A 25,948-nucleotide genomic window follows, 5' to 3' on the forward strand; every position below is an offset into this window, starting at 1 on the left:
TGGATATTTTTCTAAATTCGTGGCGTCCAGATCATCTGATTGTTGCTAGCAGAAAGATTGTTCGCGATGTTATTCAGGAAATGTTATTCAAACTTCATTGTGAGAAATTTTCAACGTTGCAAGTACCGTTGTGCTACAGGCCCGCTGATACCAGAAAACAAAATATTAATGTTATTTTACCATGCGGAGAAGAAAAAATATTAGTTTTGAATGATATTATTTTCGTTGATATTAATCTTGTCAATGATACGATAAACGCAGAAAGATCACCATGGAAACTTGGATACGCAGCAACGATACATTCATCGCAGGGATTAACAGTAGATGGCCAAGTTTGGATTATCGATGATAGAATTTCCTGGTCAAATTTAGTTTATTTAGCTGTGTCTCGAGTAAGAAAATTATCTCAGTTAGGTAGAATTAAATTTCACATTAACGACGATGGCGGTAGTTGAGTATCCTTCGGTATTATTTGTAATTCCTCCTTGGTAAATCCTCGTTGTGGCGCTAACGAATCTAGAAAATAAATTGCTGGTCTTCCTGATGATCTTGTTACGTCTGATATTTTATGTGTAGTAACGCTCCAAGTTGGATCGGTTGCTCTTTTTCTTCCTCCCTCGGCTTCTCCTTCCTTATATAAATATCTTACAATAACACTACCTAGCACAGGTGGAATTGTGGAACTTCGCTTCAGTGGTATATTTATTTTTGTAATTGCAATTGCGGGCTTCATTGATATTGTTCGCGTTACTTCGTTATTTAGTGCGTTAATCACGTAAGGCAATCTTGTTACCCAATCGTGAGATCGTTTATCCTGGATAAATTCTCTCGCGTACTGATATCCGAATAATCTCTCCGCTAGTGTTTTATTGAATCTTTCAACAATGGCCTGATTACGGTGAACACCAACTATGCCACGTCGGATTTTAACATTATTTTTTTTCATTAATGAAGTAACTGCGCCAAGAAATTCTCGTCCTGGATCAATCTGGAGAAGCTTCGGCCATGTTAACGGAGATCGCGAGTAAATTTTCTCAAATGCCTTTGAAATTTCTGTTGCTGTTTTATTTGATAATGGTTCTGCTTCTTTGTACCTACTAGCAATATCAACAATCGTTAATACATATTTGTATGTAACTCCGTCAACGGTATCGTGAGGAAGAAACATTAAATCAGCCTGATGAACTTCATTAGGGACACTGACGGAGAAACTTGCATACGGTATTTTTTTAGGCGGAGGAAGATATATTTGCCAGGCCGCCTGCCTCGATAGCCATGATGCAGCGGTGGACTGCTTTACTTTTGCTGCCTTAGCAAGTTTGGCAATTGCTGATTTTCCTCGCCAGAATCCTCGCGGAGAATAATATATTTGTTCCATTATTATCTACCAGCACCGAGTACTAATTTACCTTTCATCGCGCCTTTTATCAACCAAGTTGCCAATTTCTCCTTGAAATTTTTATCAGGAATTGCGTCTATTGCGTGAATTAATCTAATATCAGCGAGATGTCTTTGTTGTAAATCCCCGCTACGATACGCAAGATCGTGGTAGTAGCATGCGTTATCAATGGCGTTTACTGGATCCTCACCGGGATTTGGTTGATCATTATTGTTGAGTCTCATATCTAGCCTCGTACCGGGTCCGCAGTAATTATATCCTGGTAGATGCTTCTCTCCGGGATATTTCGCCCAAGGAGCTCCAGGTAGATTTGTTAGGGAGGCGGCGATGTCTCCTCCGGTTCTATTTTTTTTTTACAAATCTAAACTTGATTGTCTTGCAAACTTCACATTCACCCTTAATTGCATTCCTGTTATTACGTGTAACGATTTCGATTGGATTTAGCGTAGCAGTACGAGTGCGACACTTAATACAATATAGATCCATGTATTCTAGTAACATGAATGTAATTGATTTTTCGGCCACGAAGAAACGCGAGCAAATAAAACACACCGCGGCATTACCAAATTCGATAAGAATGATAATCATTGGCCCGTCAGGATCTGGAAAGACGCAGTTGTTGTTAAATTTGATAATGCGATGGTTGAAATGGGATAAGTTGTATTTGGTTGCGCCATCTGTTGACGATCAGCGATGTTATCAAGTATTAAAAGAATTTAGCGATAATACTGATGAGGGCACAATAGAATTTATAACGGATATCAATGAAGCTCCATCGGTGGAAAATTTAGACGGCGATGTTAATAATCTTGTTGTTTTCGATGATGTGATGCTGGATAAGCAGACCAACCCAGCTAGGATATTTTCGCGTGGCCGACACAAGAATACCGATGTGATTTACGTGACTCAGCGATATACGCAGATTCCAAAGGTGATTAGAGACAATTGTAATATTTTATCAGTGTTCAATGGCGTTGATACTCACACGTTGAGAAATATTCATCAGACTTGGTGTAACGGCGATATGGATATAAATAAATTCAAAAATTTCTTCAGTCACGCTCAGGCAACACCGCACGGATTTATCACGATTAATCTTCATGATCCGCGTAGTAGGTATCGAATCGGTCTTGATCAAATTTATTCATGAAATTGCAGCCCCAATCTTGCATGCACACTCGACACCCGATCATTTTCCCACCCACCCACCCCCCGAAAAGTTGTATTTTTTCCTTGTCCAGAATGATATAATTTGCACACAAAAATTGCACTCTGGGTCGAATTTACGCAAATTGTTTTTCGTGGGAAGGTTTATTTCTGCTTTCTGAGGCTTCTACGGAGAAAGTTCTCGTAGGAGGCTTTATTTTGCTGGAACCGTCTGGTCTGTAGAACTTCCCTGCTGCTAGAGATAAAAACCAATAGCATTTGAATACAAGTGAATGAATAACGAACTAAATGAACGAGATGTTTTTATAAAAATGTGGGCTGCAAACACATACTGACTTTTTTATCTGCGTGTGGGTATTAGGTTTAGAGAGAAGCATTATGACTTCGAACGAAGCGATACCGTTTTGGAGGTTAGAGAATGTAATCTTGATTTGCTAAACTTAACGTGTGTGTGTGTGTGTGTGTGTGTGTGTCGCAGACGAAATTCAGGCTCAGAAATGCTCCAAAGTATTGTCTCAGTTGCATAAAAGATATGTTCATTGATGTACGGTTTGTAATTATTTGTTGAATTTATTCATTTTATATTCATACTTCAATATATCCTTGTCTTCAGAAATTTATCGTAATTTCATATCATTCATGTGTTGTAAGAGTGTTAGACAATATTTTGTTGGTATGAATGAGTTCGGATTTAGTTGTATTTTATGTAATAGAAATCACGTGTCATAAATATTTCATGCATTTCCCCTGATACGAATTGTGAGAAGTATAGTATATGTATTAAAATGATTTGTATTAGTTATATCTGTAAATCTATGTCAATCAATCGCTAAGTAGCAAAGTATCATATTGATAAGGAGTTGAGTCCATTAATTGGTTCTGTAATTATGTTGTGAATTCTTTTCAACCGAGAATCGACGGTGTTAGCATTAGGAGCGTGTGTCAACAGGCATGGTTCACTTGGTAATTTATATTCAGAGGAAGGCAGTAATAGTTATCTGCGAGGTCTAGCTATGTCATGATTTTCAGTTAGGAATGCGTGTGTCAGCTGGAATAAGAATTGATTTATGGTAATAGGGTGATGAGTGTGTATTAGGTGGCCAACCGACCGCAATAGCTTAGTTAAGTTGACTGGGAACAGTAATGACACCATTAGAGGGAAAAAAATTACACGTGTTTAATTTGGGTGCTATGGTGTTTTATTCTGAAGGAAAAAGACGCTACATAGTGTATTCCACAGTGGGAAAAGATAACAGTCGACAGCAAGGACGGTTGTTGACTCCATGCGGGCAGGAGAGAGAGAGAGAGAGAGAGAGAGAGAGAGAGAGCTATGCCGACCGATCACAAACAGTGATATGGAAAAGACCGGAAGAACCAGGTGATGTAGACACGCCACCATTTTGAGTCGTAACAGTCACTCGATTATATGATATAATTTGTTAGATCAATATAACAGAATGGCTATTTGAATTTAGCATACACTTTTTTAAATATATTTCCGAAAGAAATCATTCCATGTCATGTTCAATTTCATTTTGTTCATGTTACTGTTTAAAATGTTATTTTAAATACAGGGTCACGTGTTATTCTATTCGTTATCCCTGGTCAGATCTATGTTTTTCCATACATTAACTTCATATTTTATTTTATTGATTACTCTATCTGTGCAATAACACTGTGGGTGATCATCTCCTAGACAACGATAACCAAACCCACAAGGAGCTGGTAATCATGTCACCACCTCCTGATGCGGTGTTTTCCTTTTCTGGTAGAAATGAACACACAGTTCTATCACAAACACAAAAGAAGAAAATAAAATCCCAATAACGGCTAGATAAAAACAGCCTTGAACATCAACCGTTCGAATAGGTCGTGCAAACGTCGAAACTTCTTCTGGACAAATGCTTGATTTAGGCCACCATCTCTGTTTCCAAACCCGAAGAATGCCCGTCTCATGCATGGACAGGATCCTAAAAAGACGGTTGGGAAAAATTTAATTACATTATCATTACTAGTCTAAAATGTTGGTCAGAAATAAAAAGCTTCAGACAACCTATTTTTAAAATCCCAGGCTGGGGTAGACACTCATGTTACAAATGGTAAAGGGTACATTAATTATTTTGGATGTCTGTCCCTTTCAGAATAGGATTTGGCATCTCAGACAGAAGCTTTGGCTTTGAATGCTTGGTGCCATTAAGATATAAATGAAGTTGGCAGGGACACAAGGGAATACTAATTAATGTTGCGTTATCGTTTTGTTTTGTCATTTCGATTTATGGATTCAATTTTCCTGCTTAAAAGACGTCATACCAATATGTGACTGTGTATAATTTGTATAGTGAGTGCCACAACCCCAACTGCCCAAGTCTATATAAGTGCAGCCTCCTCGAAGATAATATAATTACAAATGTAGACAGTGACATACGAGATATCAAAGAGAGAGAGAGAGAGAGAGAGGGTATCGAATGTGTTTAGACGCAGCTTGGAAATGAAAACCCGTAAATTAGACAAACAAATATATAATTGCGGTATTGAATATTTACATAAAATTAAAAAGCATAAACGTACGACAGCTCTATCATTGGGAAACATGTCCCGGTCGAGACTATACTACAACACGGCAAGACAATTTATATTTTTGCAGCAATGGATAATAGTACTTCGATGTTGGTAAGTCAATATCCCTCTACATGTATTGGTCGATGTGGCAATATTGATAGATGTTTCACAGATAGTTCTTTTTTATACTTGCATCTGATAGTAAACAGCAATTTTGGCAATCTATCTATCTATCTATCTATGGCTCTATCTATCTTTACATACATACATACATACATACATACATACATACATACATACATACATACATAAAGAGAGAGAGAGAGAGAGAGAGAGAGAGAGAGAGAGAGAGAGAGAGAGTTCATTTTCTTCCATGATTGTAACTTACTTTTTAAGATAAAGATCATTTTGTAAGTAACGTGTTGACTTGCATCTGAGATCAGGATATCAGTTTTTCTCTTATAAAAGAAAACATGATCAACCTGATGTTTGTCAAGTTATTTGCTTCAGCTGAAGTAAATAGACATAACCTTGTTTACGAATTTGGTAGAAAATTCCATTCTAAATAGCATGGGTCCTACGTTTAAAATATTCCTGATTCCTAACTAAACCGCAGTTGTTGTGGAATCAATTTTAGTTGTACAAAGCTATAATTTGAGAGGATTTATATATTGGAATTATTTATCAGAATTACCAAGTGCACATCGTCTTTTTGATTGATTAAAAGCATATTTTGCAATTATTGTGAATTTATTTCAAAGACAATTTTTGATTACGTTTTTTTTTTTTAAATAGCAAGATTATTGGTACGTCAGAGCATTCAAGATCATTGTTGCATTGGCACATTTAAGACTGGAATTCATTCGGAGTACTATACGTTTCGACATGTGATAAAACGTTTCGGGTTTTTGGAAATTTAATTCACAATAGTATCAGTTTTTCTTAAAAGTTAACCTTAGAACTTAGAAAACTGAATCATTTGATGAATTTCACAATTTTACAAAATTATTACTTTACTTTTTCTGTTAGTAGTTATATATATATATATATATATATATATATATATATATATATATATATATATATATATATATATATATATATAACTGTACCTCTTCTGTGCAAGAAGAAATATATATTCGTCCTGTACTTATAATGGACGGAGCATATATGTTGTTTCGTTTGATTGGTGGGAAACATTTTTTTTTAAATTACTGTAAGGAAATATACATGTTTGCATTTTGGCTAACCACTCCTCCAGCAGACCAGAGGTAGAAGCCAGTGCCGGAGCCGGCGTGCGCAACAACAATATTCCAACGTATCTTCACTTTATTCCCGGATATTTCACCTCATCAAAAGATAAACCTTTTCCTATTCAGTACGACAAATGTAATGTCCCATCATTTGGTTAGGCATATGTGACATTTGGACGAGTACGGCTAAGTCAGCAGAATTGTACTATAATTTCAGACGCTGATCTCTGCAAATTTCATCAACGTCAAAACGAAATCTTCCCAGATCTCAATGACGCAATCTGTTTAGCGCGTTTGATCGTTAACTGGAGGACTTATCGTTCGAGTCCATACAATGACTTACTGTAATTTTGCATAGTTTAATATTTTAATTCTGGGAATCCGTTAAACAAACAACAAAGATATGAAACATATTCAGCAATCTTTTGCATGCAATGATGTAGAAAGGACGAGGAAACAAAACAAAGTGTTGATAATAACGAAAATGTTGAAGGTAGAAATGATGCTAGTAAAAGTGACAAGGAATATTTAACCAGCGGCTCTGATGAGGAATGAATACGTTAGCAATAGAATTTACGAACATCCATTGAGAGTCAAGTCCGACTTTGAGCGATCATGATATATAAAACATCAAACCAATGTGTTGATTACGTCCATTTAAGTTGGTTATATATAATCTTATGTTGCCAATTATTTGTATTCACTGATCATGTACCTATCATATAATGAAACAATTTCACAATATATGATATTATTGGCATTTCTGATTTTGTACTGATGTTTGATTTTCACATTCTGATATGCACTAAAACGTAATACATGCATACATACATCTAGACAAATAAAATAATTCTTCTCAAACAATGTTTTCCCTACTTACTTCTCTTTATATTCAACCGTGTTGTGTGTGTGTGTGTTTGTGTGCATCGAAAGAGAGAATGAATGAATGAATGAATGAATGAACGAATGGCATGGTACGTTGCGGTACGAAATGGAACAGTGACGAAGGGAAGACTAGTCGCCGCTAGAACAGTATGAAACATGAACAGTACGGTATGCGACCTAAAGGATCAAGAACGGCAGGGAAAAGAAGCGGTATGCACAAATGGTTCCACAAAATGGTGCAATGACTATATTAACCGAGACATAATTAAAATCATACTCATGTGAAAATACGAATCACTGTAGAATAATAACAATATCAAATACGTACTTCTCTGACATAATATTGGTATGGGGAGAGTTCTTCGGTAGGCCGAATGCGAATTTCAAGGGAAGGAACTCTTCCTTTATTTTCATCATGGAACATTCCTTTGCTATAACAATATCGATAATAGATTTGTGCACTATAAATGCGTAGCCTCCAGAACGGACTTTCTCAACATGGGAATCTATGCTGGTGGACAAAACTGAAGGGTCTGATCTGTTGAACTCCTTTATGCCTTTACCAATGTCACTGAATTCTTTTGTCGCTGACGTCTAAAATATAGACTTCAATCAAAATATACATACATATACAGAAAACGACTTCAGAGACACAAAATAATTGCAAGCCGTTGGAACACTGATGTTAACTAATGCTGTTATTGATAACATAAATAATCAAAACTGTCGATCCACAAAAGCTTTGACGATGTCAAGGCTGATCGATGTTCGACAAATTGTTCATCGTCTACACACACACACACACACACAAATGTATATATATATATATATATATATATATATATATATATATATATATATATATATATATATATATAAGCATCATTTCACGAGGTCAAGGCTGATCGATGTTCGACAAATTGTTCATCGTCTATACACACACACACAACACAAACACACAAATGTACATATATATATATATATATATATATATATATATATATATATATATATATATATATATATATATATATAAGCATCATTGTATGGTAATGTGTAATTACTAGATATGGAATATGAACTGGTGAATGAAGGCAAGGCGATGGGTGTATTTTACCCGCAAGCCTGGTTTCCAATCTCCGTATAATACGAATTAAACATTCTTTGACTTGTATAATTTAATTATTTGTAATATATATTAATTTTGCCTAGTATTATCAAGCATTCTCCTATAGAATTCAGGCATAACACTTTCTGTGTGCGTGTGTCTGTTTGTATGAGCCGGTTCCTTGGAAAACCAGTCTTATAAAATAAAATGTGGATATCTATTAATTTTCATTTTCTGATTGGTTAATGTTTTTAAACCATAATAGTATGATTTTGTTAGTACAGTAGTGTGTCATTGTTTATGTTGACGGGATCGAGAGGGAATGCATACCACTTTCACAGTTCAACGTAACGACGTTAATGCACAGTTGGACAGAATGTAACGTAATAGCTGAATTGGTTACATAGATATAACCATTCGTAGTTTTTTATTAAAATTTATTTCACTGTAAGGAATGGCGATTACATGGACCTCTGCAACATTTGTTGCATAACCGGCTTGATTATAACATCAAAAGGATACACACGATAATTTTTATAATCTTCTATAATTTTAAAATTGCAATTTTCACAAACATACATTTCGCCTTAAGGTTTAATGATAAATGATGGGGAAGAGAGCGTCAATGGGATTCGATCGAATTTTTCTTTGAAGGCCGTGCAAAAATCTAAAAAATATTCCACCAGTTTTACCAGTTGTGCCACCGAATCTACACCGTAGCAAAGTAGATATGTTTTAGTCCTACATAAATTCTTTTACACTCACGGAAATTAAAACCACGACTATCTGTTTTCTAACAAAGGTCATATAAACTGTAAGTAATAAAAATATATGAAATTATTTTTAGATTTAATATTTCGAAATATTTTTTAATATTTTTAATATTAATATTTCGAAACATACTGAGGACACACACACACACACACATTCATTCATCGATCAGCAAAGAATAATTAAATGATCTTAATACATTAATAATTATATTATATACATTTATTTGCTTTGCCATTGTTTTGAAATAATGCAATAATATTCGGGATTACATACTAAATAAATTGTCATCTCCAGAGTGTATATTTGCAGAGAGCTTCTCTTGCGTCCAGTGTTGGTCACTCTTGGAAATGGCAACTCACTTCCGCGTTATAATTATGACGTGCGTCATACATTATATATTCATGTACGCTGTACGAGATGGATACATTTTTAATATTAAATTAAACAATTCTTGTTAAGTTTTATTTTAATGAAGAATTTATTCAACATGTGGTATATCAATTATACAAGTATACAGCGTGCATGCTATACACATATTTCATTATATTACATCCAAATACATAAAGGGTATTTTCTTTTCCTATGTTAATACCTTATATGTTTGATCGCGTGGTACCAGAAACATGATATTTTCACATGCACGAAGCCACGAGTTACAATATATAGTTTTTGGTATCATATGAGAAATGCAACCTGTACTAACGTAGTAAAATGCTTTTTTAAAATAATATTCCAAACTTCTCTCAATATAGAAGTTTAGAAGAATAACCAATCTTCAGCAAAATACACTAACCCCATCTCCTCTTCGTAAATTCACATAACTTACATAGCCTGATGATATACATACATGTGATTTAAGAAAGCGGTAAAATGGGGTTGACATTATCTGTCGAAATAAATTACATTTTAATCATTTTGTTTTCTGTTTGACCCGATCTGAAAACAGTGTAAGTACGATTCAGCAATGTATGGCATCGGGTTTGTCGTTTGTGTCAAGTAAGCAGGGGAAAATCTTTAGAGATACCCGAACTGAGTCTGGTCAAATTCATTATCGAAGATTAATTTCAATGCCTGAAATGTAAAGCAATTTCTATTTATTTGTTCTAGCTCAAAAGGAACTAGCTTGTGATGGTGCGTGTTCAACGTTTGTAGTCACACGCAATCAAGCGTCGCATGACATGATGGGAAATACTCTATTTTCACATGTGAAAAATTAAGGATATATTTGTCACATGGGGAAATATAAGGATATATGTTTTCAGCATGTGAAAATATAAAAATAAATAGGAATGAAAAAATAATAAACATATTGCGCCAATACATCGCCATATTACACACTTAGGTACAAAAAATATATTTACCTTTGAACGGAGTAAAGACTGACTACAAACAATTGTGTATTGAATGACTGAAAAAACTCTTCACATCTCTGCCCAGTGTGTCCGCTACCAAATGTAATTCTGTGCCTTTAGTAGCGACTCACAATCCCCTTTGTGATTTGATTAGTTGCTTGTTTCCTTTTTTGAGCTTCTATTTTTATTCATATTGATTAAAGAAATATAAGAAACTTATGATTTGAATATGAATGATGGTTTAATTGAAGAAAGTAGGGCACTACATACACTCTATTAGCTTTTTGAAATATATACGTATATATGGACATTCGTTACTAATATATATAACGTAAATTCCTGATAGTAAGGAAGATCCATGTTTAGTATATTTGACTTTAGCATTCACATTAAATTTTCCTTTTCTTATAATGGCTGAATACATTACCTGAATGTAAAATTCTAAATAAGTTCCACCTAGAATGCCCCATTTCCATTCATCCTTCAGTTGTACCAATTGCTTGATCGTGTTAAATGGTGGTGGTTGGTTAATCATAACAGTGAGAAAGGCTGTCAAGTTTCCGCAGTAAATTCCAACAACCACTAGAGAAAACATACCCCAGAAAATGATCATGGTCTTTCCCGCTAACGAATCAGGAAGGTGAACTCCTCCTGAAAATTATAAATCAGTTCCAGTTTTAAAACCCGTCTTACCCAAAGACGCATCAGTGATATTTTAATGTCACAAACCTCTCCAACTCTCAACCCGTCTCGTTCTGCTGCCTACGACGTTATTTGGTCCCACGCGATTTCCCTGTATTTTATTTAACTTTTTAATTGCATTTTGGGAAATTTAGAGAGGGTTTCGTGCCTTTATATATTTCTCCCAGGTTATGTTTTCCGGGTATTGTTACATTTGTTTTAAATGCACAACAAATTCAAAATAAAAAGATGTTATGTAAAAATAACATTGAAAATGAAAACAAGTGTATGTAGAGGGCTTTGAGATATACTGTTGTACACCATGGAATATACCATTAATCTATATTTAAATGTCTGAAAGAAACAAGCTTGAATAGCTCGTATAATGTAGGTCATACATATTCGTTAGAAAGAGTTGTTTTCTAAAAATAGGATAAATTGTACTGTTTATTTTATCGTGAGCATCTGACAAGTAGCTAAGTTCAACACAATTGCATCCGTAGCTTCCGTATAATGTGAGTAATGGCAAGCATGTGTATTCCCAACTTTGCCATGAAATTGAAGGAACATTATACATTTTAAATGTCTCAACATACAATATTAATTCCTTGATTTTTTAATTAGAATTTTCAGAATAATTTCGCATCAACATCGTCGCTCGAGAAATGATCACTAGACGCATGGCCAACTCTTTAGGAAGAGAATTAGTTTTCATTGATGCTTTTGACACATTTCATTGATAGCAGTATTGATAATGTTTTGAGAATAAGTTTTAATCTACATTTTCCTTGGGATGGTTTTAAAACTAATGTAGCTATTGAAGCTGCTTTTAACACATTATCGGCAAGGTAATATGAAGACTAAATAAAAGCTAAGTGCTTTGCACAAAGACAGCTGAATTAGGCCTGTATGTGCTGATAGCTAACCGGCGAAATTTGGATTACACGCCTGACGTTCTAACAAGTGAGCTACCGCGATTGCCTTGTTGGCACTAAACTTTAGCAAACCAATGACATCTTAATATGGGCTTCCAAATGAGTTATCGCCTGTTCGCAACACACGGTAGACACTCTCTATGTTCGTTTGTCATCAATGACTGCCAGTGCAGAGGTTTCCTCTTTTAAAAAAATAAAACAAATACATTCTTAAGATATCACTGTAAGAATCCCCAAAATATAAATGAAAATGCCCGTTTTCTCGATGATGTTTGAAAAAGAAACTTGAATACTATGAGCTCATTCCAGCAGCGCGAACGGTAACAATGACGAGACGAGTTTGCACGCCCTTCCACTGATTCAAGATATACAGATTTATGCATGTTTATTTGAAACAGAAACAAATACACAAAGAGCGTCACGGGTGAAAAGGAGCGTAGCATACTGTCTCCTGTTGCTTGCGACGATGGAGATTCTGCGAATCCATTTACTTTGGAATAGTCAAGATATTTTGAAATATGTTTAATATTATTATAAGAACGTATATGACGAAACCTCGCTTTCCACGAACGTACTTATTTAATATTTTCAATGAAAACATATTCGTTGATACAGTCAGAAACTATTATGACAAAAGTAAATATGGATGCCATGGAGATAAAAGTAAATAAAGGAACATTTAGATATCACAAACCTTTCAAACTGAACATAAATTATGACGTTTTCATTACAAAGAGAACATTTGATTGAAGAAGACGAAACTGTCATGGAAATAAGAAGAATCCCGATTACATACATTATATTGTTATATATATATGGGAAAGGAATTTAAAATCATGTTTTGACTGACTCAGGGTTGAGTAGGAAAATAGTTCATTGTATATGGTGTCTGAGTTGTTTTTATATTTCCACTGTGTGAAGTGCTGATGCTACTTTAGAAGAAACCATTCAGTTGTGAGGATGATATGCAATTTTGGACTTGTGATGCGAATGTGTAGGTTTGATATTTTGTGGTCATTCATTGATTAGAGGAAAACTATTTATATTCTTGGCGTGTTATAAGTTCCAGTAGATATATAAATGTACCTCTTTGAAAATATCATCCTACATATCAGATCTATCAAGTTTTACTGTTTTAGACCTACCTTTAGAGATTAGCGCCCCATACATGTACCACAGTGCAGCAGAGAATGAATTGAGTCCATAGTTAACCTCCCGTGCTTTATGATAATCTGGATGGCTGTAATACGGGTTGTACTTCTCCATGAGAAAAAGCACAAATGTTGCAACAATTAGTGCCACACAAATTGAGACAAGAACTTGCCATTGCAAGGGTTTTATAAGAGTCATCCATTTGTTTTCGCCTGGATCTGGCTTCTTCAAAAGGACTGTTGTGTAATCGTAGTGAAACGGATAAGTGAAGTCCATTACTTCTTTCCTTTCTGATTGAATTGACAGCGCAGCCGCTACCATGTCAACCTCCTATATTGATAATATAGATTGTTCAAAGGTTCCATTGCGTACATACATACATACATACATACATACATACATACATACATATCAATTGTTTCTATTTTAGTATTTTCTTTATATTCATGCCCATTAGCGATATATACTCTCTCGCTCCTTACGTTTTTAATCCCGCTCATTAATTTGCTTCCTTTTCGTCTCTGTTTAAATTAATAATATACCGCAGCCGTGCGTGCGATATGTATATTTATAATATTAGGCGTGTTGGTTATAAATGAAATAATCAAACAAGTTTGTAGCCGCTCCGGTTTGGGTAATCCACAAATGTCTTAACTGGTGACGGCTCTTTTGTACCTTAAAATGCATGAAATGTCAGGACATCTACTGAAGATAAGTTCCGCAAGTTACCTTTGATGTTCAGCTCATCCTCCAATTCATCTTTCGAGGAAATAAAAGCTAGCCCGATCTCTCGACGTTTGGTGTACAACATTATCTAATACCCATGTAATTTTACATGGTTCATCTGTATTTGAAACGGATCATCAATCAAGATCTCATGTCACACTCATTAGGTGATTTGAGTAGCATGCGAATTCAAATCTCAGTTTGCTTTGAACTCCATTCAAAAGACCAGATAATTCAGTTTTAAAAATCTCAGCAATTATTTTTTTTCTTCCGAATCTCATACGTTGAAACCGTTAGACCATAACAAAGCAAGTTCATTCCCTATTCTGAGATATATCAAACGAGTTATATCCACTGACGCAGAATAATACACCATGGATGTTTTAGTTTATTTGAAATATTTCGTCTTTTACGTTGAATGGATGAAATCTGCTCTCTCTGTCTCTCTCTGTCTCTCTCTCTCTCTCTCAATCTCTCTTACACACACATACAAACAAAAATGAAACTGTACTGTGACATTTGTTTGTAGAAAATAGTAGCTGAATTATGTTGAATGAAATAAAAAAAATAGTAATTATACTCCTGAATGCCAGACGTAAATGCAATGACATTAACCTGTCTTTCCAGTTGTCCAACCAGTCCATTCCATCTTCCATCTGAACTTTTCATTCCAAATTTACCATCTGGTGGTCCAATCAATTCATACCTGTTATTAAACAAATGATAATAAAAATACAGGATATTCTGATTTTCAAAACTGCCAATATATCATACAATTTATAATGTGAATTGGCTAGCCCACTCAATTGGAAGTGTTATAATACAATGATATATTAAGAATGCAAACAAAGAAACAACGAAACGAAACAAACATACGTGATACTTGCTGATAAGCTTTACGCAATAGTCTCGGTACAGTTATGTTGTTCTTGTTTGCTAACCGTCCACGAACTGGGCAATGGTTAGAACCCAGCAAAAATTACGTTCTAATAGTTATCGAAATTTTGTGATATCTTGTAGCTTGTGTTTTCTTATTCTTTGAATTGTGTATTGGTGGTCATGGACGACAAGAGGGTGAGCAACCGGTTATGAATCCCTGGGGCCCGGGTCGAACAACACTTTTTAATTTTATAAAATAAATATTTTGTTTGAACAAGAACTAGGAGAGGTCCTAGTGTTTCGAACCCCAAGGAGACGAGGGCTTTCCATTCTAAAATACTTTAAAACGAATAAATTGAGTATTTGCTCGTTTAATGGATGAAATCTGTACACCTACCCATCCACCAACACACATACATCCACCACACACACACAAACAGATATATATATATATATATATATATATATATATATATATATATATATATATATATATATATATATATATATGTGTGTGTGTGTGTGTGTGTGTGTGTGTGCGTGTGTGTGTGTGTGTGTGGTTGTGCTCATTTGTTTCAAATTCGTACGAAACAATTATAAACATTATTAAAAGCCATTAAGGTGCATGCTCCAAGTAAATATCCAGGAAAACAATTTCTTCATTATCTATGAATCATCCATTTGTTTGTTTTATAGATAAAAATTGAATGTCTACATATTCACAAGTATAGATCCCTTTACATATATACACCTCCACTTGCATACGTACACCTCCACTTTCATATATACACCTCCACGTCCATATATACACCTTCATTTAAATACGTACACTCCACTTACATACAAACACCTCCAATTGTATATATACAACTCCACTTACATATATACACCTCACTTACATATATACACCTCACTTACATATATACACATCCATGAACATACATACACCACGATTTACATACATACATACACCTCCATTTACATACATAGACCTATACTTAAATACATGCACATCCACTTATATGGATACACCTCATTTAAATATATACACGTCCACTTACATACGTAAACCTCCATTTACATACAAAAACCTCCACTTACAAATATACACGTCCACCTACATATATACACCTCCACTTACATACATAAACCTCCACTTACATACATACACCTCCACGTCCATACATACATATACCTCCACTTACATATATACACCTCCACTAACATACATACACCTCCACTTACATATATACACCTCCACTTACATAAATACACCTCCACGTCCATACATACATATACTTCCACTTACATATATACACCTCCACTTACATACATACACCTCCACTTACATACATACACCTCCACTTACATACATACACCTCCACTTACATATATACGCCTCCACTTACTTATATACACCTCCACTTTCATATATACACCTCCATTTAGATACATAAACCTCCATTTAGATATATAAACCTCCACTTACATACATACACCTCCACGTACATAAATACACCTCCAGTTACAGAGATTACAATAATTCGAAGTTGAAAGTTTAAAGAAAAATAATACGACATAAACAGTAGTAAAAATAACTCTGTTGAAAATACGCTTTAACGTTAATTAAAGTAACTGCATATTCTCACTTTTTATCACTTATTTTAACCTACATATCTGCTTGCCCACAAAATTGGCAGTATTTTCAACACACATAAATTTTACATAGATATGAAACTCGTGATAATAGATTGCTACATGCACGCTGCGTTACGATGACCAAATATTCGCAACAGAATCTGTGTATATTGCAGCAATGGGAATGTCATCTTTTAAAAGCAATACTTACGTGAAATTAAGTATGTTGGCTAATTCGTTCAATAGATCAATACACAATCCATCATAAGCAATTTTGCCGTTGGGGTCAGTCGTTTTGAATACAAAAGGATATTGCTAAAAGAGAAGAATGAATGAACTATTTTACTGTTTTAAGTTGGAATAATTATATTTTTTACTTCGGGTTCCCAAGTCTGATTCAATCTCTGAATGCATGTGCGATCGATTTATTTCATTCGTAGCCTCTATAAAAGTCACGGTATTGTGAAAAACAAATAAAATTTGAGAGTAATCACTTGGATATGTTTAATTTAATCAACATGAAGTGTGTTCCAAAGTTATGGAAATAGATAACAGAAGCTATTTCTTACTCCCAACATAATTTTCTAACTCTTTCCTGCTACACTCAGTTACATCTCACGTTTTTCTTGTGGTCACTTCTCTCAAGGAGGTCTCACTTCAAGAATATAGTAGTCAAATATTCTTTCGACTGGCATGTTAATAATATTTATAAGAGCAGAAAGGTCATTTGCTCATAAAATAACACATTTTGCAACTCTGTTAGGATTACTTTTACAGACTGTTTTTAATATTGTTACGAAGAAGTTGTTTCTTTTTTTACCTGACCGAGCGGTGTCAAACCCTGGCGCAATTACGCTAGAGCATATCAGTTTCACATAATTCCAAAGACTTCCATACAACATCAGTCGTAAATTAGAAAGCCTAATGTGTCCATTCTATAAATAATTTTACTGTAATCAAGATCTCAACTTTCCAATTGTAAATCAACCGCATATCCATATGGCGTATCTTTTTCAACTTTCCCTACCGTCAGTGTTTCACGCCGTAAAACTATACAACTCCCCTAACACAAGGAACTATGTTACTACACTACCTTAGGCCAGTCCAAGCATCACATTTGCCACCATGGTGACATAAACGGTACCCGCCGACGACGGAACAGTCCCTTCTTCATTATTACATTAATTTACCAGTCTCCAATCATAATTACTGCACCTGGAGTCACACAACCAATGTACACCATTAGATTTTAATAGGGACTATTGAACGACAGGGACACTCATGTGGCTCTGACCTGAAATCACGAAACGTAAACCATGGCATCATGGAAACTCACTAACACTTCACTCCGTGACGTTTGCTCCTAGTAACTGGCTAATTATTTCGGGCTAAGGAATATTTACAAATGATCGAGTTCCCACAACCAGACAAGTACTCACAAAAAGGTAAGAATTCTTTAAAACTGGGCGATATAATCAAATGCGCATGCTCTAGATTTATTCCAATATATTTCCCACATGTTCAGCAACCTTCTTGCCCCTGTCCCTGCAAACGAAAGACCTAAATTTATTATATAGTCTCTCCCATTTGCGCAATACTTCAGTAATATTACAGGGCTGAAAGCTGTAAGATGTAAATACACTTTAAGGTCTCTTAATGGGATATGTGTTTTCTTTATGACAAATATTAATGCGACACTGTATAAGAACGAACTCATTGACGGACTGTGTCTTAAAGATATTTGGTCTATAATAATCTCATTGACAATAGATTACATATCAAAGCTCATTACATACCTCTAGCGTAGACACAGTCAACTTTCTCTTGTTGAATTTATACTTTATATTGGGAAAAATGTCTGAATATATGGTCACGTTTCCATCAAAGTCTATGTAGCCAACTGGACCGAACGTTCTGTACATTGGCTGAATCCATAATAAGGTCTCTATTTTAAAACTTGTGTAGTTAAATGGGTTATTCCATGCTTCAGATTTCTAGAAAGATAAAAGATCGGTACGACAACATGTATATAACGCAAATTTGTTATTAAACTGTGCCAATCGATGAAGCTTGCTACATATTACTAACATAATTATCCTAACAAGTATTTGCTGTTTAGGCACTTTTATAAGTTATCATTGGTGCATGATAGTAGATTGCAATGGGCTGTACATAGGTGTTGACCGGTTTTAAACTTAATTTAATAATGAGTCTCTTTACAAGTTTGGGGTAATTTCCCTTTGGATGATTAAGTCAGGTGGATTCTGTTACGATGTGATGATGTATTTTAAAACATTCACGTGGGAAATATTGTGAAATAGATCGAGAAGAAAATATTGTGTGTATAAGATCAAAGGATTGCAGAATTAACCGATTGATATTTCCTACGCTATTGTTTCAACATCAGTCTCCATATATATTTAATGTTGTGTTCAGAAATAATTTGAGATGATTCGTTTATTTTAAATATTTATTGAAATTTCTAAGTTTTTATTGACATTGCACTCATTGTTATTCTGGACTTATTGTTAATTCATTCAAAAGAGTTTTTGGGCAATAACATTGTGATACAACAAAACGTTTGACTTGTGATAACGTGTTAAAATTATTTTGTATTTAAATCCCAATACTGTAAGTTCCTATTAAATGTTCGTTTTGTAAATAAGATAATTGAATAAATATTTGTTACCGTTACATACTTGTTGGTTTTGATTATTTACTTAGTTTAAGTCCATATAGTCATAAAATAAATTATTTCTAAAAATATTTCAGAGAAACTCAATATATTCCTAAGCCTAAATTTATTTTGCTTTGGTGTTTCCTTAGTCCCTGGTATTTAAATGTTACATATTAGAGACATCTTTAGCCAAGCCAACAAAATTTCACAATGTCATCTAAAGTGGAACAATTTCTTTCTAATCCGATCCAAGAATGGCAAGAGTTTTTAAAGAAATATGAATTGATGGAGCTTGTCAGACATTATTTTATTTCGGAAGTAAAAGCATCTTTGGTAAAACAAGAAATAAGGAGCAATATAAGTGTTCGGTCAAGCAAAATGTAAACCAAATGAGGCCTTGCTAGTGACGAGTGGTCAGTAAGCTATCAAAGTATTGTTTTTAGTCATGCAGAGCGGAAATGCTTAGTTTAGCCGTTGACACTCCCTTGGCTGGTTTAGGACTCAGTTAAACTTATCGGAAAATCTTGAATCATTCTTAATGGACGAAAATTAAAAGTGGGTTGTTTTTTTTTTTAATCTAGATCTTTTCACATTATTTGCAAACAGTAGAAAACCAAATCAGACGATATCTAAGACTCATCTACAACACATTCTTGAATCTGACGACCGATTTGAAAAACTAATGGTAGACTGTAAGGATCCTTTACCAAAACTAAGTCAGGCAACCAATACTTGTTGACCAGACAATGTGTGCATCCACAAGATTTCCAGAGGTAGGTCCTTTTATGCATGTTTATACCAAAACCATAGTAACAGTTTAGACCAATTTCCTTTTTAAAAACTATTTAGCTTTCAGAAATATGTCCAATCTGATCAAGGGTCGACTTTTATGTTGGAAATTTTCCAACAAGTTATGCACGAGTTAAGTAGTCAACAATTTAAATCTGCCTATAACCCCGACAGTCAAGGTACTTTAAAAGACTACATCAGACTTTAAAGAAATTGATTCGATTATATTCCTTGAAACATGTCTTATTGGTATGAGAGTGTTAAATTGCTGTTATTTGTTGTTATAAGGTCAGTACAAGAATTATTCGGTTTTAGTCCTTTTGAACTAGGTTTCAGACATACTGTTTATAGACCATTAAAGTTATTAAAAGCGAAACTTCTTTGAACCAAAGATTTGGAGATTAATCTTCTTGTTTATGTCTCTTATTTCAAGCAAACATTGTCAAAGACTTGTGAAGTAGCAAGAACTAATATTCAATCTAATCGAACCAAAATGATGTTAAGGAATGATAGAACTATAAGCGAAAGTAGCTTTAAAGCTGGTGACAAAGTGTTGGCTCACTTTCCCATACCTCGAAGTCCTCTTCAGACTAAGTAGTATGGTCATTTTACAATTAAGAGGAAAGTATGCGACTTAAATTATACAATTAACCTTCCTTGGAGGCGAGAATAGAACCGACTTTGCCAAACAAATTTGTTAAAGGGTTATCTTAATAGAGATAGCCCTCTTAATCGGTCAGTTATTTCTTGTACCTGACCCACATAGTGAGGATTTAATTCACAATATTGTACATTCTTCTAAACTTTTCCTTTTATAACTGAGGGAAATAAATTAATTCTTAAGTTTTAGACATCGTATTATTGTTGCTCTATATGCTACTTTGTTTCAGACAATGTAAAAATTGGGAGGGTGCTTGTCCGAGGTTTCAGTGGCGAAAAATATGTCATACTACCCTTCAATTTGTTACTGCATCATTAAATGTTTAAGATAATAAAAGGCCCTTCAAAGATCCTATCCCAAATTTTACACCGACTTTGCGACATACCGTCTATACACACGTACAAGTATGATCCAACTGCACACTGGTTATATCCTGTTTCTGAAGAGCATTTTGAGACTACATGTCAATATTTATGTTATTTGGTTCAACGTATAAGCGAGTATGGGTGGTAATTATAAACACAAACCGCTTTCAGATAATCTACAGCTTGCAATGTAAGACTGTTTCCATTAATGGCACCGCCTGGTTTCTGCAAATCGTTCAGCATTTGAAACATTGCCTCCCTTATGTCCTGAAATATTATTATTAAATGTTGTTATCAAAACTATTTTATTAACCTCTATTGTTTTCGAAGCGTTTAAATTTTTTTTCCTATTGACTGAGATTATATTTGCAAACCTTTTTCCACTGGTAATAGTTTCAGCCTACTATCTTAAGGGATGAAAACAGTCTTGCAGAATTGAAAACTACGAGCACAATGAGACATTTATTATCTGCCATTTAATAATATACCAAGATGAGGATTATTAACTGAGGACATATCAATGTTTTTTTTTATCTGCGACTACTGAGTTATTTTAGATTGTTATACTAAACATAAGGTTTCTACCTGAAACACATAATACCAACACCATTTTGTTTCGCAGTTGACGTCATGTAGTGTCATTATGAGTAATACAGGTAGAAAATGAAAGTCTTAGACTGTATACCAATAATCGTGGTCTCACTAACTATACAAGTTGTGTTGTACATATTCTTGCTTTCGAGTAATTTCAAATTGTTCCAATCAAAATAAAGAAATCTAAGATTGTTTCGGATAACACAATTTATATACATAGACGCAACACTGACAGGCTAGAAACTGTGTGATCGTATTGCTATCTAAGGATAACATTTTAAAATAATAAGTGACTTTGTCTAGCTATGTATAATTGCATTATTGACCGTATGTATTATAGTTCTGCTCACAATGTTTTGAAATAAGGTGAGAAATCATTATTACAATATATGTGCTGCCCCTATGTCGCCTATCATTTAGTTTGCTGAATCGCCGACATTGCAAAATCTAAATGTATATCGTATATGATGGTGCAACTGAAGACCAATTTCATTAATACTCTCTTACGATAAATTAAATGTCATATAATTGAGTCCGAAACACAATAAGGTTCTGCATGTGAAGAGTATTTTTAATTCTGGAGTTCATGGATCAAAAGGTTGTAAATTATGTCTGAGTAACCATACGCCTTCTGGTTTACGAAATATCTTTGACAATGTTAATGTCAACCACGTTAACAGTACCTTCCCAAGATAATATTTTGTTAACACTCTTTATCAGTGGGTGTGGGTTAATGGTATTTGTTTATTAACTGGCTTTTCACCATAACCCTTTAATTTAAATTCGTTTTCTTCCATTAAATATTTTATTGCCATTTGCATATTACGGCGTAAATACCGTAGGGATAAGAATATATTTATAAATCATTTCATTACAGTTTTGTGCGGTTTTGACTAATAGATTCAGCGTTTATCGCCGTGTGATAACCTCTTGCTGAATCTAAAAATTGTGATCATTTGAAACAAAATGCATGTAAATCTTGAAATAATTTAGATATTATGTACACAAAAATTCGCAAAAGAAATAAATTATTCAACTCGTTTCAAAGATTTCATTATGAATGGTCACTTAAGTTTGATCATCTGTCGACATAATATTGGTTGGGAACAAACACATTGCTTATTCGATTATATTTAGTTTTTACCTTATGAAAATAGGAATGGAATTTATGTAAAATAAAATACTTTAAATTGTCTCATATGTATAAAGGTATATTAGTTCCTTTTTACTTTATTTTAGTGTTAAATGATCATATCATCCAGATGTTAATAATTCAAAACATCACCATGTACATATCATTTTAAAAATGAAATATTATAACATATAGAGTAAATAGAAACTTAATGAATAAAGTCAATTTAAATTGTTGAAACTATTTTTAAGAACCTTGTCACGTTTCTCCTGTAGTTCTGGAAAGGAAAATACGGCAACATTATACAGATCTTCTGCGCAGTGTTTCAGTCCTCTGGAAGACTCCGTTGATATTCCATACGTCGCAATCAGCCACACAGAAATTTCCTTCAATACCGTGTTCTTTGATTTGTTTTTCGCATCATACTCTGCAGCCTTAAAAGTTGTATATAACAATGTACTTTAATTTCGAAAACACACAAATTGCTCACATTGCTGAATTCATATAATTTTTCTCAAGACACTTATGAACTTTTAATCACTTTGAAAGCACAGTCCCGTAATTATATAATGACAACAACTTTATTTTCATGATATTAGTAAGCAGAAAGGCTTGACATTTTAGCTTACGTAAACAAGACAAGGAGCAAAGAATTTAGAAATAAAAAATACTTTATTAAAATGTTATATGCGTGCAATTAATCAATAATAAATTTCATACAACTTGTAAAGTGGTAGTTACATAATAGTGAGTAGTTTTTAACATTTAGGATATTATATATCTAAAGATTTGATACGAAATCCTATTTCTAAATCTTCTATGGAAGAAAGGTATCAAATATAGACACCAGTCTTATTACCTACCTGTCTCAATGTTCTCCTTGCACAACTAAGTCTGCAAAATACCATAAAATTGAGGCGGTCTCCAGTGGTCAATGAAAGTATATATGCTTGCTGTAACCGTTCTTTGAGTTCCTCCATATCGATATTGTACATTATCACTAGTATTCCATTTGCTGACAATACGTCAGTCAGTATATATGTCTCCTTCTCTGAAGGAAAAAAATACCTGGCGATAATGCACAGTTCCCTAGATAGGATGGCATGGCTGTTGTATTAATGTTGAATGCATAAAATATGTAAATGTATACCTTGTTTGACTTCACGTTTTTCAGTTTATGCATTAGCATCATGTCCCACCCAATCACATTTTCGTGACACCAGTCCTAACATTAACCTCTGAATACTGAGCTCCAAGCGAGACAGATGCTAGAACCATTCTATACATTTGAACTGCGACCTCCTGTATCTGAGGTTCTAACCGCTTAGTCCAGCATTAAAGTTTAACACAGGGCTATATTCAATGCATGAAACACGTGTGAGGTGTCAGATCTTTACATACGAACCTATTAATCATAGAGACAAGCAGGATGTGGATATAGTATTCTGTATATTCAGTTTATATTCGGTGCGTAACTATTGTACATGGCTGTCCGATGGAAACCATTTTGATTTAGACTACATAACCTATTAACCCGCAAGGTGTGTTGTTCATTGATGCATTTGTCAATCCCAATGTATCAGTAAGTGACATCCAAACAGGTGGTGTATGTAAGCTAATGGTGTAGGTGTTGACGTTGCCGGTCCTGAAAGTTGCACTGACATTCAGATGCAGTAAAAAACATAGTTACGAAAGTCAGTTACCTGTGAAGTTTTCGTAGATGATGATGACATTTGTCCATCCCAATGTATCAATAAGTGACATCAGAACAGGTGGTGTATGTAAGCTAATGGTGTAGGTGTTGACGTTGCTGGTCATAAAAGGTGCACTGACATTCTGATCGATAAAACAGAACGGATCATCTGCCACAAAGGTGGTGATATTGTCCTCGCTTTTGCAAACTTCCTCTTCCTCTAGTGGCCTCTGACAGTTAATGTTTACATTCTATTAGAAGTAGAAATGACTAGGATATCCAAAACATAAATAAATGACATCAGCAATGTTGGATTAGAACTATCAACCTAGAAGTTTACGCATCAACGACCCCCCCCCCCTTCCTCAGCCCAAACAAGATCGCACAGCACCCCAGGCACACGTAAATCATGTATAGCAGGAAGAAATCTTCAGATTATACTTTACAGAACGTCACACTTATTTGTGTGCTCAATAAAGTGATATGGCAGTACAAGTTACATCATATTTTTGTGAATAATCGCCACTAATCGACATTGTCTTCTATAGCAATGCTAGCACTTCCTGTTGTGGAATTAGAAGAAAAAGAAACAATTTTCAAGCAGCATGCTTAGATATTCTGTAATTTCAAAGTAGAATTTTGATACAACCATAATTAACATAAAGAGAACGAACTGGCTGTATAATTGTGTGCTTATTTTTAATAAATATTTGTTTATAAATCTGACCTCAGAGATTCATATTTTGAGTTAAACACGACGAGAAAAACAACACATTGAAAACGTTGAGGATATAACTTGGTGTCTTCTTTTTGCACTAATTACAAGCGGATATAGCTACAAACGAAATCATAATAATACTGAATATTTCATTTTACAGCATTTGCAACTGACGCTTGATGTAAAACCTGGCTTCAAGGAGTAGCTTGACATATAACGAACATACATTATTTGCGGAACATACACAAGATGAACTTCTACCTACTTAACAATTGCCAAAAGATTTTGTTTTTTAATCTGATCTGTGTTTTTTGCCAGTATTCAGCGGTCAGGTATACACATGTGAAAAAATAATAGTATGTGTTCATTAGCTATTTTTCGTTTAAAAATTACATTTCTTGCTCATATAACTTGGACACCAAATCCCAACTACGATGGCAAATGATCCATAAATAGTCAAATAAATTGAAGAAAAAAAATCCAATTATATTCGATGTTGGAAAATCAGTAACTTCGTAAAAATGTAAACAAAGGTGAAAAGGCGCAAATATGTAGTTACGTCAAACGGTTCTGCATTTAACTAGAAATAACAGAGTGATAATGAATTTTCATGTCTTAGTTATGAGCGATATAAAAAAACGATAGTCCAGAAGATATCGTCAGAACAGCATAGCATTTGCTGCATATGGACAACGTTTGCTGCAATAAGAACAAGTACAAAAGCCATTACTAAATCCTAACTTAAATACAGCTCTTATAAGGCAAAAACAGTATGTTCATTAAGAAATGTTACCTGCCTTGTAACCGCCAT

General features: G+C 34.3%; 1 protein-coding gene across 1 annotated transcript; it reads right to left on the bottom strand.

Moving 5' to 3' along the window:
• Positions 1 to 3,480: 3,480 nt before the first annotated feature.
• LOC149771045 (putative glutamate receptor) lies at positions 3,481 to 25,948 on the bottom strand. Its single transcript, XM_089948891.1, has 12 exons — positions 25,931 to 25,948; positions 24,430 to 24,670; positions 23,590 to 23,777; positions 22,981 to 23,160; positions 21,163 to 21,267; positions 18,305 to 18,502; positions 16,720 to 16,823; positions 14,607 to 14,697; positions 13,259 to 13,595; positions 10,925 to 11,148; positions 7,592 to 7,857; positions 3,481 to 4,536 (listed from the first exon to the last, which is right to left on the bottom strand). The coding sequence occupies exons 1-12, from the start codon at positions 25,946 to 25,948 to the stop codon at positions 4,296 to 4,298; spliced, it is 2,193 nt and encodes a 730-aa protein (XP_089805017.1). The 3' UTR covers positions 3,481 to 4,295.

The sequence above is a fragment of the Sinohyriopsis cumingii genome, unplaced genomic scaffold (assembly GCF_028554795.1).
Source record: "Sinohyriopsis cumingii isolate HCF-2022 unplaced genomic scaffold, ASM2855479v2 utg002136l, whole genome shotgun sequence".
NCBI classification, from domain to species: domain Eukaryota; kingdom Metazoa; phylum Mollusca; class Bivalvia; order Unionida; family Unionidae; genus Sinohyriopsis; species Sinohyriopsis cumingii.